Below are 25,755 nucleotides of genomic sequence, written 5' to 3'. Positions count from 1 at the left end.
AAGGAGAACGGGGCTGGGGGACATCAGGGGAATTAGATATCATTGGTGGGTGGCAGGCTGGAGAAGGAGAACGGGGTGGGAGACATCGGAGGAATAAGACATTGTGGGTGGGTGGCGGGTGGGAGAAGGAGAACGGGGCTGGGGTCCATCGGGGGGAATCACACATCGTGGGTGGGGGGGCGGGCGGCAGAAGGAGAACGGGGCTGGGGTTCATCGGGGGAATCAGACATCGTGGGTGGCGGGCAGGCGGGAGAAGGAGAATGGGGCTGGGGACATCGTGGGGAATCAGACATCGTTGCTGGGGTCGGGCTGGAGAAGGAGAACAGGGCTGGGGGACATCGGGCGAATCAGACATCGTGGGTGGGGGGTGGGCGGGAGGAGTACGGAGTGGGATACATCGGGGGGAATCAGACATCGTGGGTGGGCGGCGGACAGGAGGAGAACGGGGCTGTGATATATCTGGTGGGGGATCGGACATCGTGGGTGGGGGGCGGGCGGGAGAAGGGGAATGGGGCTGGGAGATCAGGTGGATCAGACATCATGGGTGGGGGGCGGGCGGGAGAAGGAGAACAGGTGGGAGACTTCGTGGGGAATCAGACATCATGGGTGGGGGGCGGGCGGGAGAAGGAGAACTGGGCTGGGGACATCGGGGGGAATCAGGCATCGTGGGTGGGGGCGGGCAGGAGAAGGGGAATGGGGCTGGGATATCGGGGGGATCAGACGTCGTGGGTGGGGGGCGGGCGGGAGAAGGAGAACGGGTGGGAGACATCGGGGGGAATAAGACATCGTGGGTGGGGGGCGGGTGGGAGAAGGAGAACGGGGCTGGGGACATTGGGGGGAATCAGACATCGAGGGTGGGGGCGGGCAGGAGAAGGAGAATGGTGTGGGATACATTGGGGGAATCAGACATCGTGGGTGGGCGGTGGACAGGAGAAGGAGAACGGGGCTTGGGTATATCGGGTGGGGGATCGGACATCGTGGGTGGGGGGTGGGCGAGAGAAGGAGAACGGGGCTGGGGTCCATCGGGGGAATCAGACATCGTGGGTGGGGGCGGGTAGGAGAAGGAGAACGGGGCTGGGCTCATCGGGGGAATCAGACATCGTGGGTGGGGGGCGGGCAGGAGAAGGGGAATGGGGCTTGGAGATCAGGTGGATCAGACATCGTGGGTGGGGGCGGGCGGGAGAAGGAGAACGGGGTGGGAGAAATCGTGGGGAATCAGGCATCGTGGGTGGGGGGCAGGCGGGAGAAGGAGAACGGGGCTGGGGACATCGGCGGAATCAGACATCGTGGGTGGGGTGCGGGCGGGAGAAGGGGGATGGTGTGGGAGACATCGGGGGAATCAGACATTGGTCGTGGGGGGTGGGCGGGAGTTGAAGAACGGGGCTGGGGACATCGGGGGGAATCAGACATCGTGGGTGGTGGGCGGGCGGGAGAAGGAGAACGGGGCTGGGGTTCATCAGGGGAATCAGACATCATTGGTGGGGTTGGGCAGGAGAAGGGGAATGGGGCTGGGAGATCGGGTGGATCAGACATCGGGGGTGGGGGGCGGGCAGGAGAAGGTAACGGGGTGGGGGACATCGTGGGGAATCAGACATCGTGTGTGGAGGGCGGGCGGGAGAAGGAGAACGGGGTGGGAGACATCGTGGGGAATCAGATATCGTGAGTGGGCGGCAGGCGGGAGAAGGAGAACGGGGCTGGGGACATCGGGTGAGTCAGACATCGTGGGTGGGGGGCGGGCGGGAGAAAGGGAATATGGCTGGGAGATCGGGTGGATCAGGCATCTTGGGTGGGGGCGGGCGGGAGAAGGAGAACGGGGCTGGGGACATCGGGGGGAATCAGACATCGTGGGTGGGGGGCGTGCGGGAGAAGGAGAACGGGGCTGGGGACATCGGGGGAATCAGACATCGTGGGTGGGGGGCGTGCGGGAGAAGGAGAACGGAGTGGGATACATAAGGGGAATCAGACATCGTGGGTGGGGGGCGGGCAGGAGAAGGAGAACGGGGCTTGGGTATATCGGGTGGGGGATCGGACATCGTGGGTGGGGGGCGGGCGAGAGAAGGAGAACGGGGCTGGGGTCCATCGGGGGAATCAGACATCGTGGGTGGGGGCGGGTAGGAGAAGGAGAACGGGGCTGGGCTCATCGGGGGAATCAGAAATCGTGGGTGGGGGGCGGGCAGGAGAAGGGGAATGGGGCTTGGAGATCAGGTGGATCAGACATCGTGGGTGGGGGCAGGCGGGAGAAGGAGAACGGGGCTGGGGACATCGGCGGAATCAGACATCGTGGGTGGGGTGCGGGCGGGAGAAGGGGGATGGTGTGGGAGACATTGGGGGAATCAGACATTGGTCGTGGGGGGTGGGCGGGAGTTGAAGAACGGGGCTGGGGACATCGGGGGGAATCAGACATCGTGGGTGGTGGGCGGGCGGGAGAAGGAGAACGGGGCTGGGGACATTGGGGGAATCAGACATCATTGGTGGGGGTGGGCAGGAGAAGGGGAATGGGGCTGGGAGATCGGGTGGATCAGACATCGGGGGTGGGGGGCGGGCAGGAGAAGGTAACGGGGTGGGGGACATCGTGGGGAATCAGACATCGTGTGTGGGGGGCGGGCGGGAGAAGGAGAACGGGGTGGGAGACATCGTGGGGAATCAGATATCGTGAGTGGGCGGCAGGCGGGAGAAGGAGAACGGGGCTGGGGACATCGGGTGAGTCAGACATCGTGGGTGGGGGGCGGGCGGGAGAAAGGGAATATGGCTGGGAGATCGGGTGGATCAGGCATCTTGGGTGGGGGGCGGGCGGGAGAAGGAGAACGGGGCTGGGGACATCGGGGGGAATCAGACATCGTGGGTGGGGGGCGTGCGGGAGAAGGAGAACGGGGCTGGGGACATCGGGGGAATCAGACATCGTGGGTGGGGGGCGTGCGGGAGAAGGAGAACAGAGTGGGATACATAAGGGGAATCAGACATCGTGGGTGGGGGGCGTGCGGGAGAAGGAGAACAGGGCTGGGGACATCGGGGGAATAAGACATCGTGGGTGGGGGGTGGGCGGGAGAAGGAGAACGGTGTGGGGGACATCATGGGGAATCAGACATCGTAGGTGGGGGGCGGGTGGGAGAAGGAGAACAGGGTGGGAGACATCGTGGGGAATCAGACATCGTGGATGGGGTAGGCGGGAGAAGGAGAGCGGGGCTGGGGACATCGGGGGGAATTAGACATCGTGGGTGGGGGGCGGGCGGGAGAAGGAGAATGTTGTTGGGGACATCGTGGGGAATCAGACATCGTGGGTGTGGGGCGGGCGGGAGAAGGAGAACAGGGTGGGAGATATCGGGGGGAATCAGACATCGTGAGTGGGGGGTGGGCGGGAGAAGGGGAATGGGGCTGGGAGATCGGGTGGATCAGACATCGTGGGTGGGGGGCGGGCGGGAGAAGGAGAACGGTGTGGGGGACATCATGGGGAATCAGACATCGTAGGTGGGGGGCGGGTGGGAGAAGGAGAACAGGGTGGGAGACATCGTGGGGAATCAGACATCGTGGATGGGGTAGGCGGGAGAAGGAGAACGGGGCTGGGGACATCGGGGGGAATTAGACATCGTGTGTGGGGGGTGGGCGGGAGAAGGAGAACGGGGCTGGGGACATTGGGGGAATCAAACGTCGTGGGTGGGGGGCGGGCGGGAGAAGGAGAACGTTGCGGGGGACATCGTGGGGAATCAGACATCGTGGGTGTGGGGCGGGCGGGAGAAGGAGAACAGGGTGGGAGATATCGGGGGGAATCAGACATCGTGAGTGGGGGGTGGGCGGGAGAAGGAGAACGTTGTGGGGGACATCGTGGGGAATCAGACATCGTGGGTGGGGGGGCGGGCGGGAGAAGGAGAACAGGGTGGGAGACATCGTGGGGAATCAGACATCGTGGGTGGGGGGCGGGCGGGAGAAGGAGAACAGGGTTGGGGACATCGGGGGGAATCAGACATCGTGGGTGTGTGCGGGCGGGAGAAGGAAAATGGGGCTGGGGGACATCAGGGGAATCAGATATCGTGGGTGGGGGTGGGCGGGAGAAGGAAAACGGGGCTGGGGACATCGGGGGGAATCAGACATCGTGGGTGGGGGGTGGGCGGGAGAAGGGGAATGGGGCTTGGAGATTGGGTGGATCAGACATCGTGGGTGGGGGGCGGGCGGGAGAAGGAGAACGGTGTGGGGGACATTATGGGGAATCAGACATCGTGGGTGGGGGGCGGGCGGGAGAAGGAGAACAAGGTGGGAGACATCGTGGGGAATCAGACATCGTGGGTGGGGGCAGGCGGGAGAAGGAGAATGGGGCTGGGGACATTCTGGGAATCAGACATCGTGGGTGGGGGCGGGCGGGAGAAGGAGAACGGGGCTGGGGACATCGGGGGAATCAGACATCGTGGGTGGGGGGCGGGCGGGAGAAAGGGAATGGGGCTGGGAATTCGGGTGGATCAGACATCGTGGGTAGGGGGCAGGCGGGAGAAAAAGAACGGGGTGGGAGACATCGGCGGGAATCAGACATCATGGGTGGGGGCGGGCGGGGGAAGGGGAACTGGGCTGGGGTTCATCGGGCGAATCAGACATCGTGGGTGGGGGGCTGGCGGGAGAAGGAGAACGCGGTGTGAGACATCGTGGGGAATCAGACATCGTGGGTGTGGGGCGGGCGGGAGAAGGAGAACGGGGCTGGGGACATCGTGGGGAATCAGACATTATGGGTGGGGGGGTGGGCGGGAGAAGGAGAATTGAGTGGGAGACATCGGGGGAATCAGACATTATGGGTGGGAGTGGGCGGGAGAAGGAGAACGGGGCTGGGGACATCGGGGGGAATCAGGCATCGTGGGTGGGGGCCGGGCAGGAGAAGGAGAACGGGGCTGGGAGACAACCTCCAGAGCTTGTTGCGGCTGAGCTGGGGCAGAGCACTGTGGGGTGGGGCGGGGCAGGGCAGGGCTGGTCTGGTCTGGTGGGAAGGGGTGGGCAACTTTACATTTTTCAGAACACCTGTTGTTGCGGCTCCCATCTGAATAAGGGTGAGATCTCGCGTTATTCCTAATGCGAGATCTCCCCTCCTCTCCTCCGGATTATCTGGTAGGTCTAGAAAGGCCCACAAAGAGGTAAGTAGGCTGAGCTGGGGCAGAGCACTGTGGGGCGGGGCAGGGCAGGGCTGGGCTGGGCTGGTGGGAAGGGGGTGGGCAACTTTACATTTTTCAGAACACCTGTAATAAAGACATGATTAGTTTGGGTCTCGTACCTGGTCAATGTCTTGGCCTGCATAATGAAGGGTTAGGGCTAAATGCAACATATGAACCCGCCCCCTAAGCCTGCCATCAAACTGCACAGACGGACCCTTGAAGGGGAACCTCTCAAAAGCAAATTCCTTTCCGCCAGGCAGACTTTGGGCCTGCGGGGTCTGCGTCGCATTTCGCTCGGAGCCCAAGGCCCTCTCCTCAGACAAAGTGAAAGGCAGTGGCTCAAGAAGACAGACGCAAAATTGCGGGACAGTGTGCCTCTGAGCCGATGCTCAGGCCAGGAATTGGTTTTCAGGAACAGAACTGGAGCTCACACCCAAATCGTTTCACACCCAAATCTCCTCCTGTTTCCCCCCAAGCATTGAGATTTCGGAAGCCTGATTTCAGAGGGGAAAAGTTCTGTTTGTGTCAGTAGTGTTAAAGCATGAGCCACAAATCACCTGGCAATCTCCCAGCAGGTCTCCAACTCTCACCTGTCCGCCTGGCTTCAATCTCTCTCGTGTCCAGAGAGAGGAATTCTTGGGACCGGGAGGCCTGTAGCTGGCCCCGGGGGCCTCCAGGCAAGGCTTCTATTGTGCAATCGCCCTGTTGCATTGAATTAGAAATATAGAAATAGGTGCATAGGCATAAATTTATGAAAGTGAAATATTGAGGAAATCCTATCTGCAAATAGAAGTTGTAGCCGAATTATATCCAGCAGTGCAACCTACACTTGCTTACTCAAAAGTAAGTCCCATGAAGTTCTCTCCCACTTGGGGAGAGGTGTAAAGTCCAGCCCTTCTAGGCCGCTGGCCAGGTGCAGGATGTTTCCGAGAGGAGCAATTCAAGGCTCTTTGTGGCAGTTTGGAGCATCAGGGAAGAGAAGTTAGACGTTAGACGAATGGAGCTATGGTTCCTTGAGGATGAAGTCTCAAGGCTTCAAGGCAATGCAGGAGTGCTTCAAGACAGGAAGGCGAGTGCCCAGGGCCCTCTCCGCTATGAATGTTGCATTGCACTTCTTCCAAGACCTCAAAGGGAGGAGATACAGCATAACAGAAGTGCCACAGAGAGCCCAAAAGAAAAGGAAGTGGGCGCAGGACCTCACGACAAATCTCTGCACTGTCAGAACGGCCCAGGAAATGAAATTGAACACATAGACTAAGAAGACTTCTCAAGCGGGAACTCAGGAAGGCAGGCACACTCCTTCCTGAAACCACAAAGGAAGGGATGGGGGGGAAACCAAACTTGTGGTTCAGAAGTCCATCAGCAACAGAGAAAGAAGGCAAGGAGCAAGAACCACCAGTTGTGAGCCCAGATGTGGAGCCCAATAGAAACTGGGCCAGGGGAAAGGACTGGTAATTCCAGGGTCTCAGGGGCGGCTGGGGCGGTGGGGAGAGAGACATCACTACACAGATCAAGTTAGCCTTCCCTGACGAATGTCAAGGGAAATGAACAGTCCAGGTGAGGTGGGATGGGCGGTCTGAGAATCCAGGCCTCCCAAACGCTTTTATGCCTCATCTTGGCAGAAAAGCTACAATACAAGCATCATTTCAAGTAGGCCTCCTACTTGGCAAATGGTTTTGCCTGCATGAAGGAACACCATCAAATGTACAATATTAACCTACCTAACCTTTCTACCCAGATTTTTAATACTCTTACATAGCATTATCAATATCTCAATGAAACATAAAGCAAACCCTATCTGTCAATGTAACGCTGAACTAAACTATGAACCTCAGCAGCGAACGCATTCAAATATATAACCAAATTAAAGCAGTACTGAAATATTTCAAAAGCGACCATCTCTGGGTTGGATCCAGATTCGCACTGGAGCAACTGCGCTGAGGGAAGTGGGTTTCCATGGCCCCTCCTTCCCACGACAGTCCTCCAGGCCCCTGGAAATACTACACAGAGGCGCAGAAGCCCCTGCTCAAGGAGGTGATCTGCGATCTGGGGGTGGAGATCCCCCCCCAAATTAGGCAGAGGGACTTTCTATGAGCAGCAGGCGGATCCTAGACCCATCCCTCTGTTGAGGCTCCTCAACTGCCCTAACGGCTGTTAGATACAAAATGACGTCACTGAGGTGATGACATCACTTGGAACCCAGAGCACTGTGGCCTCAGAGGTGTTGTGCATTTCTTCCTCTTAAAGCTATATCCCATGTCCCCAACGGAAGCAGCCTGCATGCAGGGCAGGGTAGCATACAAACTTGGATTCAAAACCACAGGATGAGACAGTACATAATTTCGGCTAGCTTGATGCCAGGCTGGTGGTGGCCTCCAAAAGGGTCCGCCAAGGCAGTTTACTGCCTAAGCCACAGCAGCAAATGGTCCCACCTGCCCCTACAAAAGCCACGGTACACAAAACCACACATATTATTTTGGCACCTGAAGCAGAAAATCCTACAAGGGCCTCTTTCCCCTCCCTAGCAGTAAGAACGCCGAACAAGGTGTGGGCCACCTTGGCTTGTCCCAGGCCTGCCATCCTTCCCATCTGGATTCTGGATTTAGAATCATAGAATCATAGAATAGCAGAGTTGGAAGGGGCCTACAAGGCTATTGAGTCCAACCCCCTGCTCAATGCAGGAATCCACCCTAAAGCATCCCTGACAGATGGTTGTCCAGCTGCCTCTTGAAGGCTTCTAGTGTGGGAGAGCCCACAACCTCCCTAGGTAACTGATTCCATTGTCGTATGGCTCTTAACAGTCAGGAAGTTTTTCCTGATGTCCAGCTGGAATCTGGCTTCCTGTAACTTCAGCCCGTTATTCCGTGTCCTGCACTCTGGGAGGATCGAGAAGAGATCCTGGCCCTCCTCTGTGTGACAACCTTTTAAGTATTCTAGGGGGGGAAACCTAGGAATAACTATTCAGAAGTAAGTGTCATTGAGTTCAATGGGACTTACTTTGAGGTAAGTGTGTGCATGTTTGTACTGTAACATGCTTGCGCCTGCTTGGATCCAGATTTATTTATACTTAGAGTAGACCCATTGAAACTAATGCGACTTATGTTAGTCATCATAATTAACCAAAGCCCCATTGATTTCAGTGGGTCTACTTGAAGTATAAGTAAATTTGGATCCAACTCATACCGAATGCCTATAGGTACATTTGCTTCTCTATATCTATATCTCAATACTGAGCACGAATTTTTGCTCATTCCATTTTGAACCTTAAATATTATGCGAGTTTGGAATGGTCTCGGATTAAATCTGCTGATGCCTAGATTTGCAGGAAAATAATCACACACCCGAAAATAAATTGACAGCTTCACAATTACTTGTTAAACTTTATAATAATTTGTATCGCAGAATTGAATGGGTACGCAATACATGATCACATGGATTCACTATTGAGGGATAGCCCAAGGCACTGGGGATTGCATATATCAGGGATGCAGAATCTCAGACCTCACATCCAAATCCAGTCCTCTTGTGGGGGCCAGTGAAGCCCTTCAGGGTTCCGCAGATGGGATGGAAGACCTTTTCCTTGTTGAACTCCATGTTACCTCAGTCAAAACATTTCTGGGCTCCCCCCCCAACACATTCCAGCAATGGGTAGGGCTGTAGTTGAAGGTGGGTGGACCCAGAGCTTAAAGTGGATGGAACCAGAGCCAAAGTGGGTGGGAACAGAGCAAAAATCAGTCAATCTACAGATGGGCCTCTTAATTTTGTCCAGTGTGCATTATGGGGGAAGAAGACACTTGCATCCAGATATTCTCCTTCCCCAACGTGCGTGAGACCCCCTTTGTACTTGGAAGGAATCAATAATTGTAGCTGGAGCAAATAATAGCAGTAAACTGGTGTGTGGCCAAGGAGGGGCCATGGCCTCGGAAGAGCCTGGAGGTCTGGATTAGGAAGCCTGTAGCTCCACACTTGGCCCACGGACCCGAGATTCCGCATCCCTAACTCTGCTGCCTGCTATCGGACATTTGTCAGGGGTGTTGAACCTCTTTTTGGCCCAAGGGACGAATTCCATTTCAGAGAAGCTCTCAGGGGCAGCATTCTAATAGTGGGTGGAGCCAAAGGCAAAGGGGAAGGCCTAAAAGACCAAAAATATGATCCTATGCTAGCTTAAAGCTCTTAATTCCAGGTCACTAAACCTTAGGAGAAGCAGTCTAACCTTCTCAAATGGGGAGAAAACTGCACAAAAGCTGGGGAACCCCCAAATGATTGGGGTATGTGTGGGGAAAAGGCATGTGGCCATCTGTGGCACTCTTAAGGGCCGCAGCCGATTATCGAAGTTACTAAATCATCAGTTACACACACGTAGTTGCGGAATTTTCCACAATGGGTACAGCTGGTCTACATAACAGTGGCCCATCCCATCAGCTGCATTATGCATTATGGCCAATATATATATCTGGGTTAGCTGGAAATGCCAATCCGAAATTAATGGAGGATGAAATTCAAGTAACTTGCTGCATTGCAGAATGAGGAAAGCCTGAAGATCCTGTCACCTTCCACAGGCTTCACCCCGTTGTGTGTGCGGTCTAAGATAACTCGCTGTGCCATTCCTGTTACGGATGGGTGTGTGTGTCTGCATAAGAACTGTGGAATTGTTGATATGGTGCTGAAATACAGGTATTAAATAGCTATTAACTTCTTTATTTGATGCATCATAATCCCGTCTGCAGTTGCATTTCCATTAGTCTACAGGTAAATTACTTTCTGTCTCTCAAAGAAGAGAGGGACAAAGCATTTCTGACTATTAACAGATAAATACAAATCAGCTAAAAACTGAGACACACAATTCCATCTGCACCAGTCATTTGTCAGCAGATCCACCTCCTGGCAATTTTAAAAATCTCAAAGAAAACAGCAATTTGAGCTGAAATCGTTTCAGAGGGTTGACAGGAATTACAAACATCTTGGTAAATGACAAATGTAAAAAGCTCACTTTCAGTTCCTCTTATCTGGACAGTGCAGCTTTCAAAAACATCTCTAAGTTTTTGGACCTTGAACATGAGGTGGCAGAAATATCTGCGACTTCATTGCTGAAGGAAAAAATTAGAGAAGGAATGGATTTAGTTTTTTTTTTGGGGGGGGGGAAATGGTTCACTGAGATTCAAAGGAGGATATATCTAAGTATATTTTTATTTGATTAATTCTACTGCTCTATCAATTAAATTGGAATGCAATCTGTGTACCATTTCAAAATATCAGTGTTGGACTCACAGAGTTGAGCAATGAAAAGGACTGTAAATATATTTCTATCCTTCTAAATCTTTGCCGGGTGACAGACTTAACGGCTACAAAAATTGTCATTCAGAAACCTAAGATGATAACATGTAATACTGCAGCCCTGAGCCAATGATAGATGTGCATGCAAGCTCAGACAGAGAATTGGGGACTGGAGACTTTTTGAGAAATTAAAAGGCACCAATCACAATTTAACAACAACACAAAAGACAACTACCACATATTGTTGAAGAGAAATGGCCGTCTTTTATATTTTTCTTTTTAATACCCACTACAGCAACACACCAGTGCCGAAATGGCTCAAACGTAAATAATGGCTGCACCATGACATACCTGGGGCACTTTAGAGAATTTTTATCCCTTAACCCAAGGAGAGGGGGGGTTGAACGTCTTTCATCCCAGAGGGCTGAATTCGATTTTGCAGGGCTGCATTCCAGTCGTGGTCGAAGCCGAAGGCAAACATGTGTATAGCTAAAGGCAAAAGGGGTGAGGTGGGGAATAATAATAATAATAATAATAATAATAATAATAATAATAATAATAAACCACAAAACCAAATACCAGCATGTTGTTTATCTTAAAGTTCTAAAGCTCTTATGGCTAAGTAATAGCTAAGTCTGAGGAGAGGCGTTTCAATATTTTTGAACAGGAAGGAAGTATGTAAAAGCTGGAAAACCACATTTTTGGGGGCAGTTGGGGAAAGGGTTACGGCCAGGGAAACGGAAGATGCTCTTCCGGGGAACCCCAGAGGGCTGGAATATGGCCACAAGTGGTCATATTTACCCCATAGGCCTGTGGTTCAACACCCTCGCTCTAGGACCACAGGAGTCACAAATAAACTGGATTAGAATGGGAAGTTTACTTATGGTGGCTTTATCACCAGGCCCCTATCTATATGACTTCAGGATTGCTCCTCATTAAACATAAACCTGAATTTTCATTGATTCGAATGTAGGTAAAGAGTGTCACACTGCAGCAGCAGCACTGATTTAATTCTTGAATTTTTTTATAGTGAGTTATAAATGCACACATGAGCATTATCGCATATACAAAGCTACGTAGGAGAGAGGAGCGAAGCTATAAATTTTATATGCAGAGCTCCGCAGATTCATATAACATTGTGGGGAAGGAACGAGGCTACAGAGGGAAAGGAATGAGGCAGCAGAACATGTCTCCTTTGGCTGCCTGTTTTCCCCTCTTTGTTTTTGTGAACCGCCCAGAGAGCTTTGCATATTGGGAGGTACAGAAATGTAATAAATATATAAATACATAAACCAATTTGTTTTAAGAAGCTTTCTCTTCTGAGCTACACAGAGAAACTTCAAACTAAAATCGGCGTGCACAAACGAGGCACCCGATTGGTGTGAAATCGGGAAATCGGCCAATCACATTGTCCTACCCTCAAAGCTCCGCCCACATGTCAAAATCCAATTTAACTCCCCAAAGACACATTGCCATAACATGGTGCAAACTCGGACGTGATCTAAAAGTCGCAGTAAATTGTGAATGTGAAGATGCGCATTATCGGGTTAAAAACCCGGTGCTGCGGTGAACGGATGGCTGCGTTGTGTAACCTAAAATGCAAATATGTGCATTTAGGTTGGGGTAAAGAAGCTGTATAGACAAGCCTAAGGGCTAAATTTACCCCCCCCTAAAATACTCTCTGCATTGGCCTTGCTGGTTATTGAATAGAGCAGTAGGACCCTGCCTCTGTGTAGATATTTACCTGGGTTATCCATGTATACGTTTTCTGGTTTCCAGTCTTTACTCCTGTTACTAATGTTCCCGGTGGAGAAACAGGGCTTCAGTCACTTTTAAAATGATGGTGGTGGACAGTTATGAGACCTCTGGTGCCAAAGGACTTAATGGGAAGGGATAGGGGAGAGACAACAATTTTCTCATATTCACAAGTATCTTTATTTTCACATCCAATGATCTCTGTGCACACCCAGGCAGGCACCCTGATGCTGAAGGGGAGAGGGAATCCCGTTTAAGGGGCATGAAGAATATTTATCCTAAGGGGTGAGCAGTATGTAGTGAGCAGTTCCTCTACACATATGATGGTGGTGGGTGTGATTTGGAGTTACAAATCTCAGACCCATATCTTGCACTCTTATTAGCAACAAATAGTGTTTCTTCTTCATCTGCCTCCTCTTCAGATCAAAGCTTTGGTCAGTTATGCAGCCTGCTAAAAACCAAAACAGCCCTTTAATAAGAGGATGTGTTAATTTGCTCCTTCTTCCAAATTCTATTTTTAAGTCACTTGCAAATACTATGACATTTGGGAGAGGGATTTTCCCTCCCTGCCCCATAATTAATTTCAAGAACAATTTCCTTCCTGCCAGCCATCCTAAAATAAATTACCACCTTCTTCATGCCTAGGAGAATTTTGCATGATTAAAAAAAAAAATGCAATGTCTGTATGTAAAAACTACTGATATAAAATAAATCTGACCTTTAGGAAGGAAAAAAGAGAATCCTTAAAAATGCTGCAACTAGTTTATACTTTCAAATGGATACAAAAAGGCAAAATCTGGTGTTTGAATCACTTCAGCTGGCACATCGCATTTGGCTTCCTAGTACAGTTGATTTGATTGAGTGGCTTCTATGAAAATTTTCTTACAAGGATTTGGGACAAACTCCTGCCCCAGGCACACTTTTCACTGCAGAATTTACACAGAAGTAGACCTACAACATGACTAGGACCGAGGATGGCAACGACGTGTGTTCCTCCAGATCTCTTAGCATATAACTTCCTTCACCCTTCACCCTTGGCTATGCTGCCTTGGGCTGATGTAAATTGTAGGCCAAAACGTCAGGAGGGCCACAAGTTGCCCACCCCGGCCTAGGACGTTGTCACTTGCACAGTACTAAATAACTCCCCCAAATTTCAACCCTTTATCATTTACAGTTTTCTTTCTGCCAACAAAAAACTCCTGGGTCATAAAATATTCCAAGAAAATTATAGATTTTTGCTGAAGGCCTTTTTTTGCCCAGCCAATGGGAAGTATTGGGTAGGGCTGTGCACGGACCCCCCCGAACCACTTCGCGGCCTGATCTGGAACTTCCAGATCGGGCCCGAACCGCTTCAGGTTGATCCGACTCTCCCCTGCTCCGCTCCGCGGAGTGAGATCCGGACAACCGGATCAAGATTTCCCCCCTTCCCCACTTACTTGCCTTCGCAGTGGACGGCGGAGGCAGGTAAGTGGGGAAGGGGGGACAAAATAAGCCCCCTACCCCTGACCACCTTACCTGGCTCTGCCTCCGTTGCCACAAGGACTGCACTGCCACTGCCGATAGGTAAGCTCCCCCACTTACCTGTGTCCGTCGCGGTCCGGCACCGGCTTCAACTGAGGCACAGGCCTCAAGCTGGTAGAGGCTGCGGCCTCTTCCGGCTTGAAGCCTGGGCCTCAATTGAAACCAGTGCTGGACCGCGCCAGACACAGGTAAGCCCCCCTTCCCCCTGCCCCCTTACCTGGCTCTGTCGCCATCACTGCATGGACTGTAGTGGCGGTGGAGCCAGGTAAGCCTCCCTCTTCCCGCACTTACTTGTGTCCAGCATGGTCCGGAACCAGCTTCAATTGAGGCCCAAGCTTCAAGCTGGAAGAGGCCGTGTCCTACTTCTGGTTTGAGGCCTGGTCCTCAGTTGAAGCTGGTGCCAGACCGCGATGGAGGCAGGTAAGCCCCCTCCCCCCACTTTCCTGCGTCTGGAGCTCCGGATAGAGGTGAACTGCTTTGCCTCAATCTGCAGCTCCCCCGACCCGATGCGGATCCACCTTTGGCAGAGGCGGATCGGATCACTCCGCTCCAGGTTCGGGGAACTGAAACGGAGTGGAGCACAGCCCTAGTATTGGGGTAAAAAAAGAAAAGTCTCATTGAAATTCTGGAAATGTAATTGCCTTCATTCTTGTTTGTTCCTAAGTTGAATCCACACATCAGAGAAAAGAAAGTTCACTGCAGCATGACCACATATAAATTTATGTGGCATAACCACATATAAGTTTATGTTATTTTCATAGAAAACTCTAAACAACTTTTGACCAGTATACCTAGCAGACTGCTTTCCCTTATAGATACCCAGGTGGCCTTCAAGATCATCAGAGGAGGCCCTTCTGGTGGTCTAAAATAAACAAAATTAACAGAGGAGGCCCTGCTGGTGGTCTAACATTTACAGAATGCCTCCATACAGTACCTCGATGGCATACCTTCTTGGTAGCAGTGCCCACCCTTCGGAAAAGCATCTTTCAAATGACTCCTGAAAACACATTTGTTCACCCAGGCTTTCCCTGGGCTTTAATTAAATTATGCTGCTCCATCTACTGCTCCTTGTTCTGCTTTTGTTGTAATTGGAATTGTTTTTAATGTTCTGTTTTTAAATATTGTATTTTAAACGTGATTTGAATATTTATATGTGAACCGCTTAGGGATGTTATTATATTATATTATATTATATTTTATTATATTAATTATATTATATTATATTATATTTAGTGGTATATCAATAGCACAAATTAATTCATATTTACTTAGAATAGGCTCAGTGAGAACTAGTCCATAACAAATGCATGGGATTATTTATTTTAAAAAAATTAGGAATCAGCAAATTCTGACTGCATGGAGTTACTGGATTACAAAATGTAAAATAAAATATTAATAAAAGCAAAAAAAGGCATGAGAAATTATTACTAAGAGGAAAAAAAGCTTAGGGCAAATCTGTTAATGTCAACTCAGTGACACTTTCACATTTATTTTTATTTTTTCTTGTAATTCCATTCTATTCCATTATCACATTAATGTGAAACTGTGAAAATCTATCAATCCAGCACAACTGCTTTTGTTTAGAGTATTTGTGAACTGCCCAGAGAGCTCCGGCTATTGGGCGGTATAGAAATGTAATAAATAAATAAATAATATTTTTGTTTCATTGCTTTGTTTCTACATCTCTGCTACATCAAATACATGCATGTGAGTTTGATACGTTGGTAGTTTCAGACCATGCCCATTCTGATTGGAGTTGTAATTTTTAGATTTGCCAAGGCTCCCTGGTCTCTTCTTAATCATAGATTTCTTCTGAGTTACTCAAACATACCGAAATTAAGAGGTTACAGTTGATTGTTGAGCCGTGGAGTGGGAGGCCAATAAAACTTTTATATGAGGTCAAATTTTGCCTTTGCTTCATAACCCAGTTTGCCACCTGCCCAACTCTGCAATTTTATCAGGAGCTGCAGAATGTTAAATATGAGTTAATATTCTTTCACAGCAGGCAGAATTTGCCTTAACCTTTTTACGACGGGAAGATTGGAAAAAGGTGAGCATCCCAGTAAGATTCTGCCCCATTTTCTTAATCAGCAAAAACACTGAAATTTTGTTTCATCTATCATGGATAGGAATGATAAGATATTCACTGCTTCCGTAGATATACATTCAGAATTTTTAAAGTTTTATTTTGATTTGTATAGTACAGGAAGTGAAACATCGGAACAGGACATGGATTATTATTATTTTTACGTTGATCTTCCATGTTTAGGTATTCACAATGGCAGTTTCTTTCAGCTCCTTTGTGTATTGAGGAAATACTGAAAGCAATTAGTAATACGAATAATGTGAATACCAGGGAAATCGCCTGGTCCAGTTGGGTTTCCAGTTGAGTGGTATAAAATATTTTCCAACCTATGAGTTCCAAAACATCCTTGTCTTTATAATTATTTTTTTGAAACATCCTCCCTTTGTTCATCATTAAACAATGCTTATATTACTGTGATTCCTAAACCTGGTGAGGATCATACTTAATGCGCAAACTATCGGCCTGTTCCGTTAGTTAACAAGAAAAGGCCTATTTCATTAATCAACAATATCAAGCAGCAATTCTGGCTGATAGATTGAGAGATGTTATCACACCATTGGCTTGAACAGATCACATGGGATGCACTAAACATACTTGATAATCTCAGGTTAGTTGTGGATCTGATAGCTTTAAACACCAAGAACAGACCAGGCAGCTACGGTTTCTTTGGACGTTGAAAAGGCCTTTAACAAAATTAATTTGAAATTTATTTTTGCCACATTGAGTTTTGCCACTACAGCTATAAAGTGGTTTATAACATTAGCGACAACTGTTGGGGCCCAAGGACATGCTCCATGTACAGTTTTCAAACCATTTTCAAAGTGTCATAACCTGCTTGGTATAGATCTGGCCAAGGTCACCAGCTTGTGGCCCTCCACAGGTTTTGGACTGAAATTCCCATAAATGTGCTATTTTGCCACGAGAACTGAAAATTGCAAGAAACGAGAGGTGCTGTTTGAAACTTACAAAAATTAATATGAAACGTTCTGTGGTTATAGGACTGCCCCGATCTATGGTATTAGGATGAAATTTAAAGTATTCATGTGTATGTATACACACACACACACACACACACACACACACACACACACACACACACACATATATATATATATATATATATATATATATATATATATATATATATATCAGAATGAACTGCTCCTTCTTGCCACAAGGGGGTACCCATATTAATCTTATAGCAAGCAAAGAGTTTGCTCAGCTCCACAGTAGATCACTCTCGTTATTCCCATCTCTTAGAGGGGAAAAGTAAACATTGGGACCAATCAAAAGTTGCTGTTTGGCTGTGATTCAGAAGTAAATGGAAAACAATACGTCAAACATGAAAATGCATAGCAAGTTGCATCAGACCTTTAACAATATCAGTCGTTCCAAAAAAGCAGGGATGAGCTTCCTGTTTATCGCTTCTGAGATAAGGAAAGATGTTATTATGGGATGGGGGTCCAAAGTGCTGCATCTTTTAAACACGAGGCACAATCCAGACTGTGCCCTCTGTAGCCCTCTCAGAAGCACGTGGGGTGGGCGGGATGATGGAAGCGGGTCAGGGAAGAGAGTGGCAAGGGAATGAGCCTTCACTTTAATTTGCAAATTAGATTTGGTGGGCATATGGCAGTTGCTCCAAGTAAGGCCATAGCTAGACCTAAGGTTTATCCCTGGATCATCCAGGGATCAAACCTGTTCATCTAGGTGACACACAGGGGATCCAGTGCTCAGGCAGGGGCGAACCCTGGATGATCCCAGGATAAACCTTAGGTCTAGCTGTGGCCTAAGATAGGGTGACCACATGAAAAGGAGGACAGGGCTCCTGTATCTTTAACAGTTGCATAGAAAAGGGAATTTCAGCAGGTGTGATTTGTATATATGGAGAACCTGGTGAAATTCCCTCTTCATCACAACAGTTAAAGGTGCAGGAACTATACTAGAGTGACCAGATTTAAACGAGGGCAGGGCACCTGCAGCTTTAATTGTTGTGATGAAGAGGAAATTTCACCAGGTTCCCCATATATATAAATGACACCTGCTGAAATTCCCTTTTCAATACAACTGTTAAAGATACAGGAGCCCTGTCCTCCTTTTCATATGGTCACCCTACCTAAGACTATTTGTAACAGGAAGTTATTATGCCCCAAAGTGGAAGCCATTATAATTCTTGATACATGGATTTAGAAACCACAGCAAAACTATTTTGGGGGCACACTTCAGCTGAATTAATCATGGTTAAGTCTCATTTAATGGCTTTCATGGTTAGCAGTTGCTACATTGTAATCAATGACTTTGGCTTTCTACTTGTTTTTAAACTTTTATTTATGATCCTTCATCATTTCTGCTTCAGCCGTGGCTGCCATCACATTGCCAAACTGATTTCTGCACCGATAAGAATTAGAAACATGCTCTTCAGAAATGAAAACTGGGATTCTCAGGAGTCCAGGAAGAGCCCATGGGCCATGCAGGATATGCCCCATGATAAATCAACAAGACATTTGTGAAATCATAAAGAAACTATACAATACATTGGGTTTTTGTTTTTTGCTTATCGAAGCTTCAGCATTTAAGTTCACTTAAATATCCGCACAACACACTAGAATATACAACACAAGCATGGTCCAAACTTGACTATTTGGACTAAACGTTGAATATGATGATTGTCAGAGTGTCCTTAAATGGAAAACCCGGCATGGAATGGTACAATTAGAATCAAGAATTAAGTTGATTTTTTTGTTTTGTTTACAAAAAATGCATCTAAACAGGCGTCAAGTGTATAACTTACTAAAAACACTCTTGTTCATTTCCAGTCTCAACGTTTCATATATATATAAACCTGTATTAATTACCAAGTCCAAGACTGACTTCCCTTTCCTTAGGTCCAAACAAAAGAATGCTGTCTTGAAAGAATGAGGGCGAGGTGTGTTTTTTGCTTTGTTTTTCCCCATCAAGAGTCAGCAGTGTGCCTGGGAACACGGTAATGGTCGGGTTTCATGCGTGCCTTCTTCTCTTGAGGATTAGCATACTTCCACTTGGACGGAGACATCTTCAGCTTTTTCCTCTTCTTATCCGTGCACCAGACTTTTTCACAGTACTCCTCCACTCTCTGGAAGTTGCTATAACCTATTAGCTGCAGGAATTCCTTGTACCATGGCCTTGAGCCCTGGGGGATGCTACTCTGTGCAGGGCACGGCATCTTATGAGATACGTCCTCCTCATAGTCTTTGCTGAACATGTCATCCACGCGCTCTTCTTCCACGACTTCAAGTGTGGTTTTTCTTACTGTATGAATGATGCTGTGTTCCACTGTCTGGCAGAAATATGTCCCAGCATCCATCCTGTGCAGCCTTAAAAATAAGAGGCCAAGGTCGACTTTGAGTACCCTGTCGTCAGTCTTCACCTGAGTGCAGCACAAAGAGGAAATTGTATTATCCACTAAAGCAAGAATACAATAAAATCATAAGAACATTAAGAATGAAAATGAAAATTGGATTTTTTTATTGAAATTGGAAGACTGTGCGCACCAGTTGCTGGGGAACATGGGTGGAAGGGTGCTGTTGCACCATGTCCTGCTTGTTCATCCCTGGCCGATGGCTGGTTGGCCACTGTGTGAACAGAGTGCTGGACTAGATGGTCCCTTGGTCTGATCCAGCATGGCACCTCTTATAGAATCATAGAATAGTAGAGTTGGAAGGGGCCTAAAAGGCCATCGAGTCCAACCCCCTGCTCAGTGCAGGAATCCACCCTTATAATAACCAATGTGTGGTAGACACGAAACATCAGAGGTGAATCAGTCTTAAAGAATGCTGGGACAGGATCACAAAATTGTGTATTTTGATGGATTTCTGGTGAAAGGGTGAAAAGCATATCAAGGGACATTGGGGGGTTAAAAGTTTGTGATCCTTTAAACATAATCCAGGCATGTTCATCTTAAACATCTTGGGGCACAATCCTACCAAAATCTGAGAGCTTTAAGGTACCACTCATTTTAAACAGAGAGAATTAAGCTGAATTTTCCCATTGAAACAATGGGACTTGGGATGAAAGCAGAAGTGATTGCAGCAGATCCGTGTGTCAGAAGTGCATTATTGCCAATTGGGTGAGAAGAAGAATTTTCCAGCTGTCCACTTCACCCTGCTCAGAAATTTGTACATATTTTTGTGCACATTTTCAAATGTCTTTGGCCTTAGCTAGACCTAAGGCAGCCTTCCTCAACCTGGGGCGCTCCAGATGTGTTGGACTATAACTCCCAGAATGCCCCAGCCAGCTCATTCTGGGAGATGCAGTCCAACACATCTGGAGCGCCCCAGGTTGAGGAAGGCTGACCTAAGGTTTATCCCAGGATCGTCCCGGGGTCATCCCTGTTCATGTAAATGACACACAGGATATCCCGGGAGCAGCAGGGATGACTCTAGCTAAGGCCTTAATTTGCCTGTGTTCGTTTTTCAGATGTATTCAGTTTTCTTTGCACATATTTCAAATGTGCACATGTTATCAAGTGTCAGTACTACAGAAACATACGAAAAAGGAGGCCACTGGGTGAGAAAGTTTTTACTCTTTAATTCAATGAAAAAGTACCTCATCCTTTCGGGTTTCATGCGCCCTCTGTACAAGCCAGATCACTTTTGCTTGCAAGGTCCTTGGGATGCATTCTAGGAGAGTGCTGTTGTATTCTATTCCATACACCAGACGCTCTTCAGTCTTATCCAGGGCTTCTCCTATGAACAGGAAAATACACAAAACCCTCTGAGATGTGTCATTCACACAGAGCTTGGAGGGAAATCCACACTTTGAGGGAAATCACTAGGTTTCACCCTTCATACACAAATAATCTTCACAGTAATTAATGGTAGAAAATGAGAATTTACCAGTTGAATAATTCCTGGAGCAATTTATTATTGCCATGGTCTCCGAGACCATAGCAGCATATTTTTTTGCTTTAAAGAAAATGTTTAAAATGTATCCGCAGATTAGGAGTGGCTTCTCTTGTTTTTTTTGTAAAAACAACAACAACATGCAAACTTCAAATATTGAAGGCTACTCCAAATATTGACCGGGTTCACATGTGCAGGGTGGCTAATAAGCCACAGTGGCTTATTAATTACCCCTGCGCAGGCCATCCGATTTCTCTAACTACCATTGCCAGGCACAGCTTGTTGTGAAGTGCAAACATGGCAAGGGTGGGTGGCTGGCTGGTTAGAGGGTAACCACTGCAAGGGTAATTAGGGAAGTGAGCCAGCATGCCATTGGCACGGGCAGAGGTGGTTAAGAAGCCACCATGGCTCATTAACCACCCTTGTGTCATGCGAACCAGGCTATGATTTTGTTGACATATGGATCTTGACACTCCCATTTTATGATATCTGAAAACCGATATCTGATTATCCCTTGTTTGATCACATGGAAAGCTCCCAGGGAGAGAAGAGACTCTCCACTTTGGCCTGTTGCCCTCCTTTTTAAGCCTATTCTGGTTCAGAATGTCTGAATAGGGCTAACGTCAAACAGAGCTGGGATCGTGAGACAGCACTTATGAGTCTTTAAAAACGTATATATGAACATTTGATATGAGCCTCTCAAAGGACTCCTCAAAGGAGCTGTAGAGCAGTGATTTCAAATCATAGAATCATAGAATAGTAGAGTTGGAAGGGGCCTATAAGGCCATCAAGTCCAACCCCCTGCTCAATGCAGGAATCCACCCTAAAGCATCCCTGATAGATGGTTGTCCAGCCGCCTCTTGAATGCCTCTAGTGTGGGAGAGCCCACAACCTCCATAGGTAACTGGTTCCATAGTTGTACTGCTCTAACAGTCAGGAAGTTTTTCCTGACGTCCAGCCGGAATCTGGCTTCCTGTAACTTGAGCCCGTTATTCCGTGTCCTGCACTCTGGGAGGATCGAGAAGAGATCCTGGCCCTCCTCTGTGTGACAACCTTTTAAGTATTTGAAGAGTGCTATCATGTCTCCCCTCAATCTTCTCTTCTCCAGGCTAAACATGCCCGGTTCTTTCAGTCTCTCTTCATAGGGCTTTGTTTCCAGACCCCTGATCATCCTGGTTGCCCTCCTCTGAACACACTCCAGCTTGTCTGCGTCCTTCTTGAATTGTGGAGCCCAGAACTCGATGCAATACTCTAGATGAGGCCTAACCAGGGCTGAATAGAGAGGAACCAATACCTCACACAATTTGGAAGCTATACTTCTATTAATGCAGCCCAAAATAGCATTTGCCTTTCTTGCAGCCATGTCGCACTGTTGGCTCATATTCAGCTTGTGATCTACAACAATTCCAAGATCCTTCTCTTTTTTAGTATTGCTGAGCCAATAAAGATCAACAGTGAGGCTATGATATTCTGGCACAAGTGGAGAAGGCCCTTGATGCACCTTAGTTTGAATAAAGGGTGCAGGTGACTGATAAATCGTAGTCCTACAAAATTGACCCAAAAAAGTCACTTGATCCAGCACGTCACAATTGCCACTGCAGAAAATATCTTTGTAGTGTCTCAACTCATCTTGTGCCGAAACACTTAGAAATACATGGGGCTTCATCATAGTGTTGAGGTTCCTCACTCACCTAACAGCCACTCTTAGGAGACCTTGGAGAAGAAGCATGAAGACTCAAGGCATGATGGCAACTCTTTTGTAGATTGATTTTTTAGGACCAAAATTGATCAATAATGTCTGCCCCCACTTTTTTTTTTAAAGGTAAGCAACATCTATTGGCATGCTCACTTATATTCAAGAATATCGCAATCCTACTGAGCATAACAAATGTTCCTTGTTTTAGAACGCTGAGCTGCAGTTCCATGGAAGAACTCAAAAGGTTCATCTAAATCTCTCAATAGGCTATCTGACAAATCCCCATTCTTCAACCTAATCTTGAAGGGACAAAGTTCCATTTTGTTGGATTGAGATTTATCAGTAGTCTATAGGCTTCAGTCAAGCCAGATGCTCAAGGTTTACTTTCACACTCATGAGTTAAGTGAAGTCAGTATTACTGGCTCCAAACAACATGGTTGGGCTTAACAGCTTTGCCGGCTCAAGGCTTCAGTGAGTGCCACTCAGCAAATGATTTTGTTATCTTGAGCCCAGGAATTATTCATCTGCTGATCTTTGCAGAATGCAAACACTTGCCAAAACATCTTGCAGCCCTTTGCAAACTGCAAAACATACGGCACATTTTAGAAAGGCTCTTTGTTGAAACATATTCCACTGTACACTGCTTTGGGCTTCAGATCTGTGATTGCATTGTTAATGCATTTTGAACAATAATAGGAGATGGAGTGATGTCTTTGGTCTCCATTTTGTGATCAGCATTTGGCAAAAGAGCACAAAGGGAGTAGAAGGCATGATGAACTCTTTCTTTTTTAAAATAATAATAATAATAATAATAATAATAATAATAATAATAACTGATCCACCACATTATCATCCAAAGGTCCCTTGGGTGGTTTATAATCCTATCTAAAGTTTCAATGCATGCTATTCTACAATTAAATCTAACAATATATTACATATTCTCCTGCCAATGTTCAGTATCCAAGTCTCCTGAGAATTGTGCTAAAAACCTGAACAGTATGGAATTTCCTCACATCACAGGACAAATGTGAAAATTATTTGCGTTGTGAAGTATTTCCCTTCCAAATTCTAATCTGCCCTGTAGGAAACCACTATTCCAACAAAGCTTTTCCTGGCACACACACACACACACACACACAGAGAGAGAGAGAGAGAGAGAGAGAGAGAGAGAGAGAGAAAGGGAGGGAAGGAGGAAGGGAGGGAGGGAGAGAACATGATCTTTCTCCTTTAGGATTATTGGACAAAATTTGGTATAATTGGAATTAGAGTTGATGGTAACTAAAGGCTCAACTATATGTTATGTTAAAGACAACTATGACTTTTTACTTGTTGGGGGATCCAATTTTCATCAGGACACCCCGTGTAGGAAAGAAAGGTTTAATTCTTTCCCCTCTATTCCCCTCTCCCCCTGCAATTTAACTGATAATTCCCTCTTGCACAGGTATGGGGCTTAGAAAAAAAATCCCCATTTATGCCAATGAGGACACTTTTTTCTTAGCCCCTTAAGGTGCGGAGTGAGTGCGTGTGTTGGCGCATGTGTGTATTGATCCAATGGTTCATTGTAAATGCCAGACTCTAATCTCTTCTGACATCTCCTGTCAGGTCCTAGAACTTGTGGTCCTCCAGATATTTTGGGCTACAACTCCCATCAACACTAGCCAATGGTGAGGGATGGTGGGAGTTGTAGGCTAGAGCATCTGGGAAGCCCGAAGTTGCCCACAGCTGTCCTAGAACACGAAGAGCTTCATCACACTACCATTATAGCCTACTATCATGGCACAATCCATGCAAAGGACTCGCAAGACACCCACGTTATTGTCTGCTATCGTGGTGAAGGACTCAGATGATGTTGACTATGTCCTGCCCTGATTGCGGTTCTTCCTCCCCTTGTAGCAAAGTATTTTTGCCCTCATTAAGTGACATTCTTCTTCAGCAGCCACTGGGGGCACAGAAGGATGATGAGGTGCAGAGCCACCCATCCTGCCCCCTCGCCAGTCCCCAAATGAGCACCGTGGAGCCCGGAGCAGGCCCAGCCCTCCCGGGGTACGTGTGGAGCAGCAAGACGAGGGGCAGGGCCACCTGACCAGCTCCCTCGCCAGCCCCAAGCAAGCACTGCGGAGCCCGGCCCAGACCTCCTGGGTCGTGCGCTGGAGCAGGGCAGAGGCTCGTTGGCTCATGTGATGATGCTTGTTGACAATAACAACAACTGCTTTGCATGGATTGTGCCGTGATAGCAGGCTATAACGGTAGTGTGATGAAGCTCAAAATCAACAGAAGCAGAGTCAAGGAAAGGGTGTAAGCTCAGTAGTCCAACCCAAGATGGGTGGAACAGGGAGGGCAGCTGGTTGCTGTGGAGACTAAGACAAAGATTTCTAAGCAGACCGATGAGAAATCTTATAGATGGAGAGAACAGCAGGTAGATGGGAAGACCAGGTAGGTGGAAATACTTAAACAGAGCTTAGGGAACCATATGCACATCAGGGCCTCTTGCCCAGGCAAAGAACCAAGCCTGAATTGGAAAGATTTATAGCCAAGTGTTTAGGAGGAACCAATAAGCTGATTTAGCTCTCGTGTGTGTGTGTGTGAGAGAGAGAGAGAGAGAGAGAGAAACTGAATACAAGGGACACCTGTGACCAGGCCTCTGTGTTTGAGTCCCAGCAGGCCTTCCTGACACAGAAGCCCTATGTACATGTCTGTAGGGCACTCACGGTTTGCTGGAGAAGTAGTGCTGCACTCCGGGCCCTCCCCTTGAGAATGCACTCCTCCCCACCCTGGGCCCCCATGTTGAGGACAAAGGTCTGGATGAGAAATTCTACTTGGGAGCTGCAATTCTCCAACACAATACATCTGGACCGCACAGAACTTCAAAGCACAAGCAGCTACTCCCAAGTAGAATTTCCCATTCAGACTTTGGTGCTCAACCTGAGACGATGGGGAGTAGAGCTAAGACAGGGACATGATATCTTCTGGCTGCACAAGAGTGCCCTATGTGTGAGAAACAAATCAAAATCAAATCAAATTTTATTTGCACCAGCTAAATTTAACCTCTTATTAGCAGCTTTCATCCAACTACTTTTATGGGAGTCTCTCAGTATCAGGGGGAGCAGACCCGTGGCAGTTAAATGCAGCCACAGCCAGTAAGTAAGTGTCCTCATCCAGGCCTGTGTATGGATAGAAAATAACACCAGCCTCAAGCTGCAAAGCAACATTAGGAACACAGTTAGGTACTGCAAAAATTTGTCTAAGAAATTTGGACTGCACTATCTCGTGATTTTAAATTGGTATCAGCCCAAATTGGAATCCCAAAGAGCAACTGGGCTATAGGCTTGGCTTTAAAAACTTTGAGAGCTGCAGGAATGAAATTGCGTCTCTTCATTCGATAAAAATGTAACAGATGCAGAAGGGTAAAGTTGCATAATC

The 25,755-nt window shown here is 47.8% G+C and overlaps 2 protein-coding genes across 2 annotated transcripts in view; one reads left to right on the top strand and one right to left on the bottom strand.

Annotated features, from left to right (window-relative positions):
* The window catches only part of LOC134403819 (uncharacterized), a 537,248-nt gene that overhangs the window by 67,443 nt on the left and 444,050 nt on the right, over positions 1-25,755 (top strand). The window lies entirely within an intron of this gene.
* SEMA3E (semaphorin 3E) overlaps positions 18,513-25,755 on the bottom strand; it is a 248,335-nt gene continuing 241,092 nt past the window's right edge. The window contains exons 16-17 of the mRNA XM_063134310.1: positions 20,344-20,483; positions 18,513-19,165 (exon numbers count right to left, since the gene is read on the bottom strand). Of these exons, the coding sequence (XP_062990380.1) occupies positions 18,713-19,165; positions 20,344-20,483 (593 nt within the window). The 3' untranslated portion in view covers positions 18,513-18,712. The remainder of the gene's footprint in view (positions 19,166-20,343; positions 20,484-25,755) is intronic.

Source organism: Elgaria multicarinata, chromosome 9 (genome assembly GCF_023053635.1).
Source record: "Elgaria multicarinata webbii isolate HBS135686 ecotype San Diego chromosome 9, rElgMul1.1.pri, whole genome shotgun sequence".
Lineage (NCBI taxonomy): Eukaryota > Metazoa > Chordata > Lepidosauria > Squamata > Anguidae > Elgaria > Elgaria multicarinata.
Note: the sequence above shows the minus strand (reverse complement) of the source record. Positions and strands in the feature narration are given on the sequence as shown.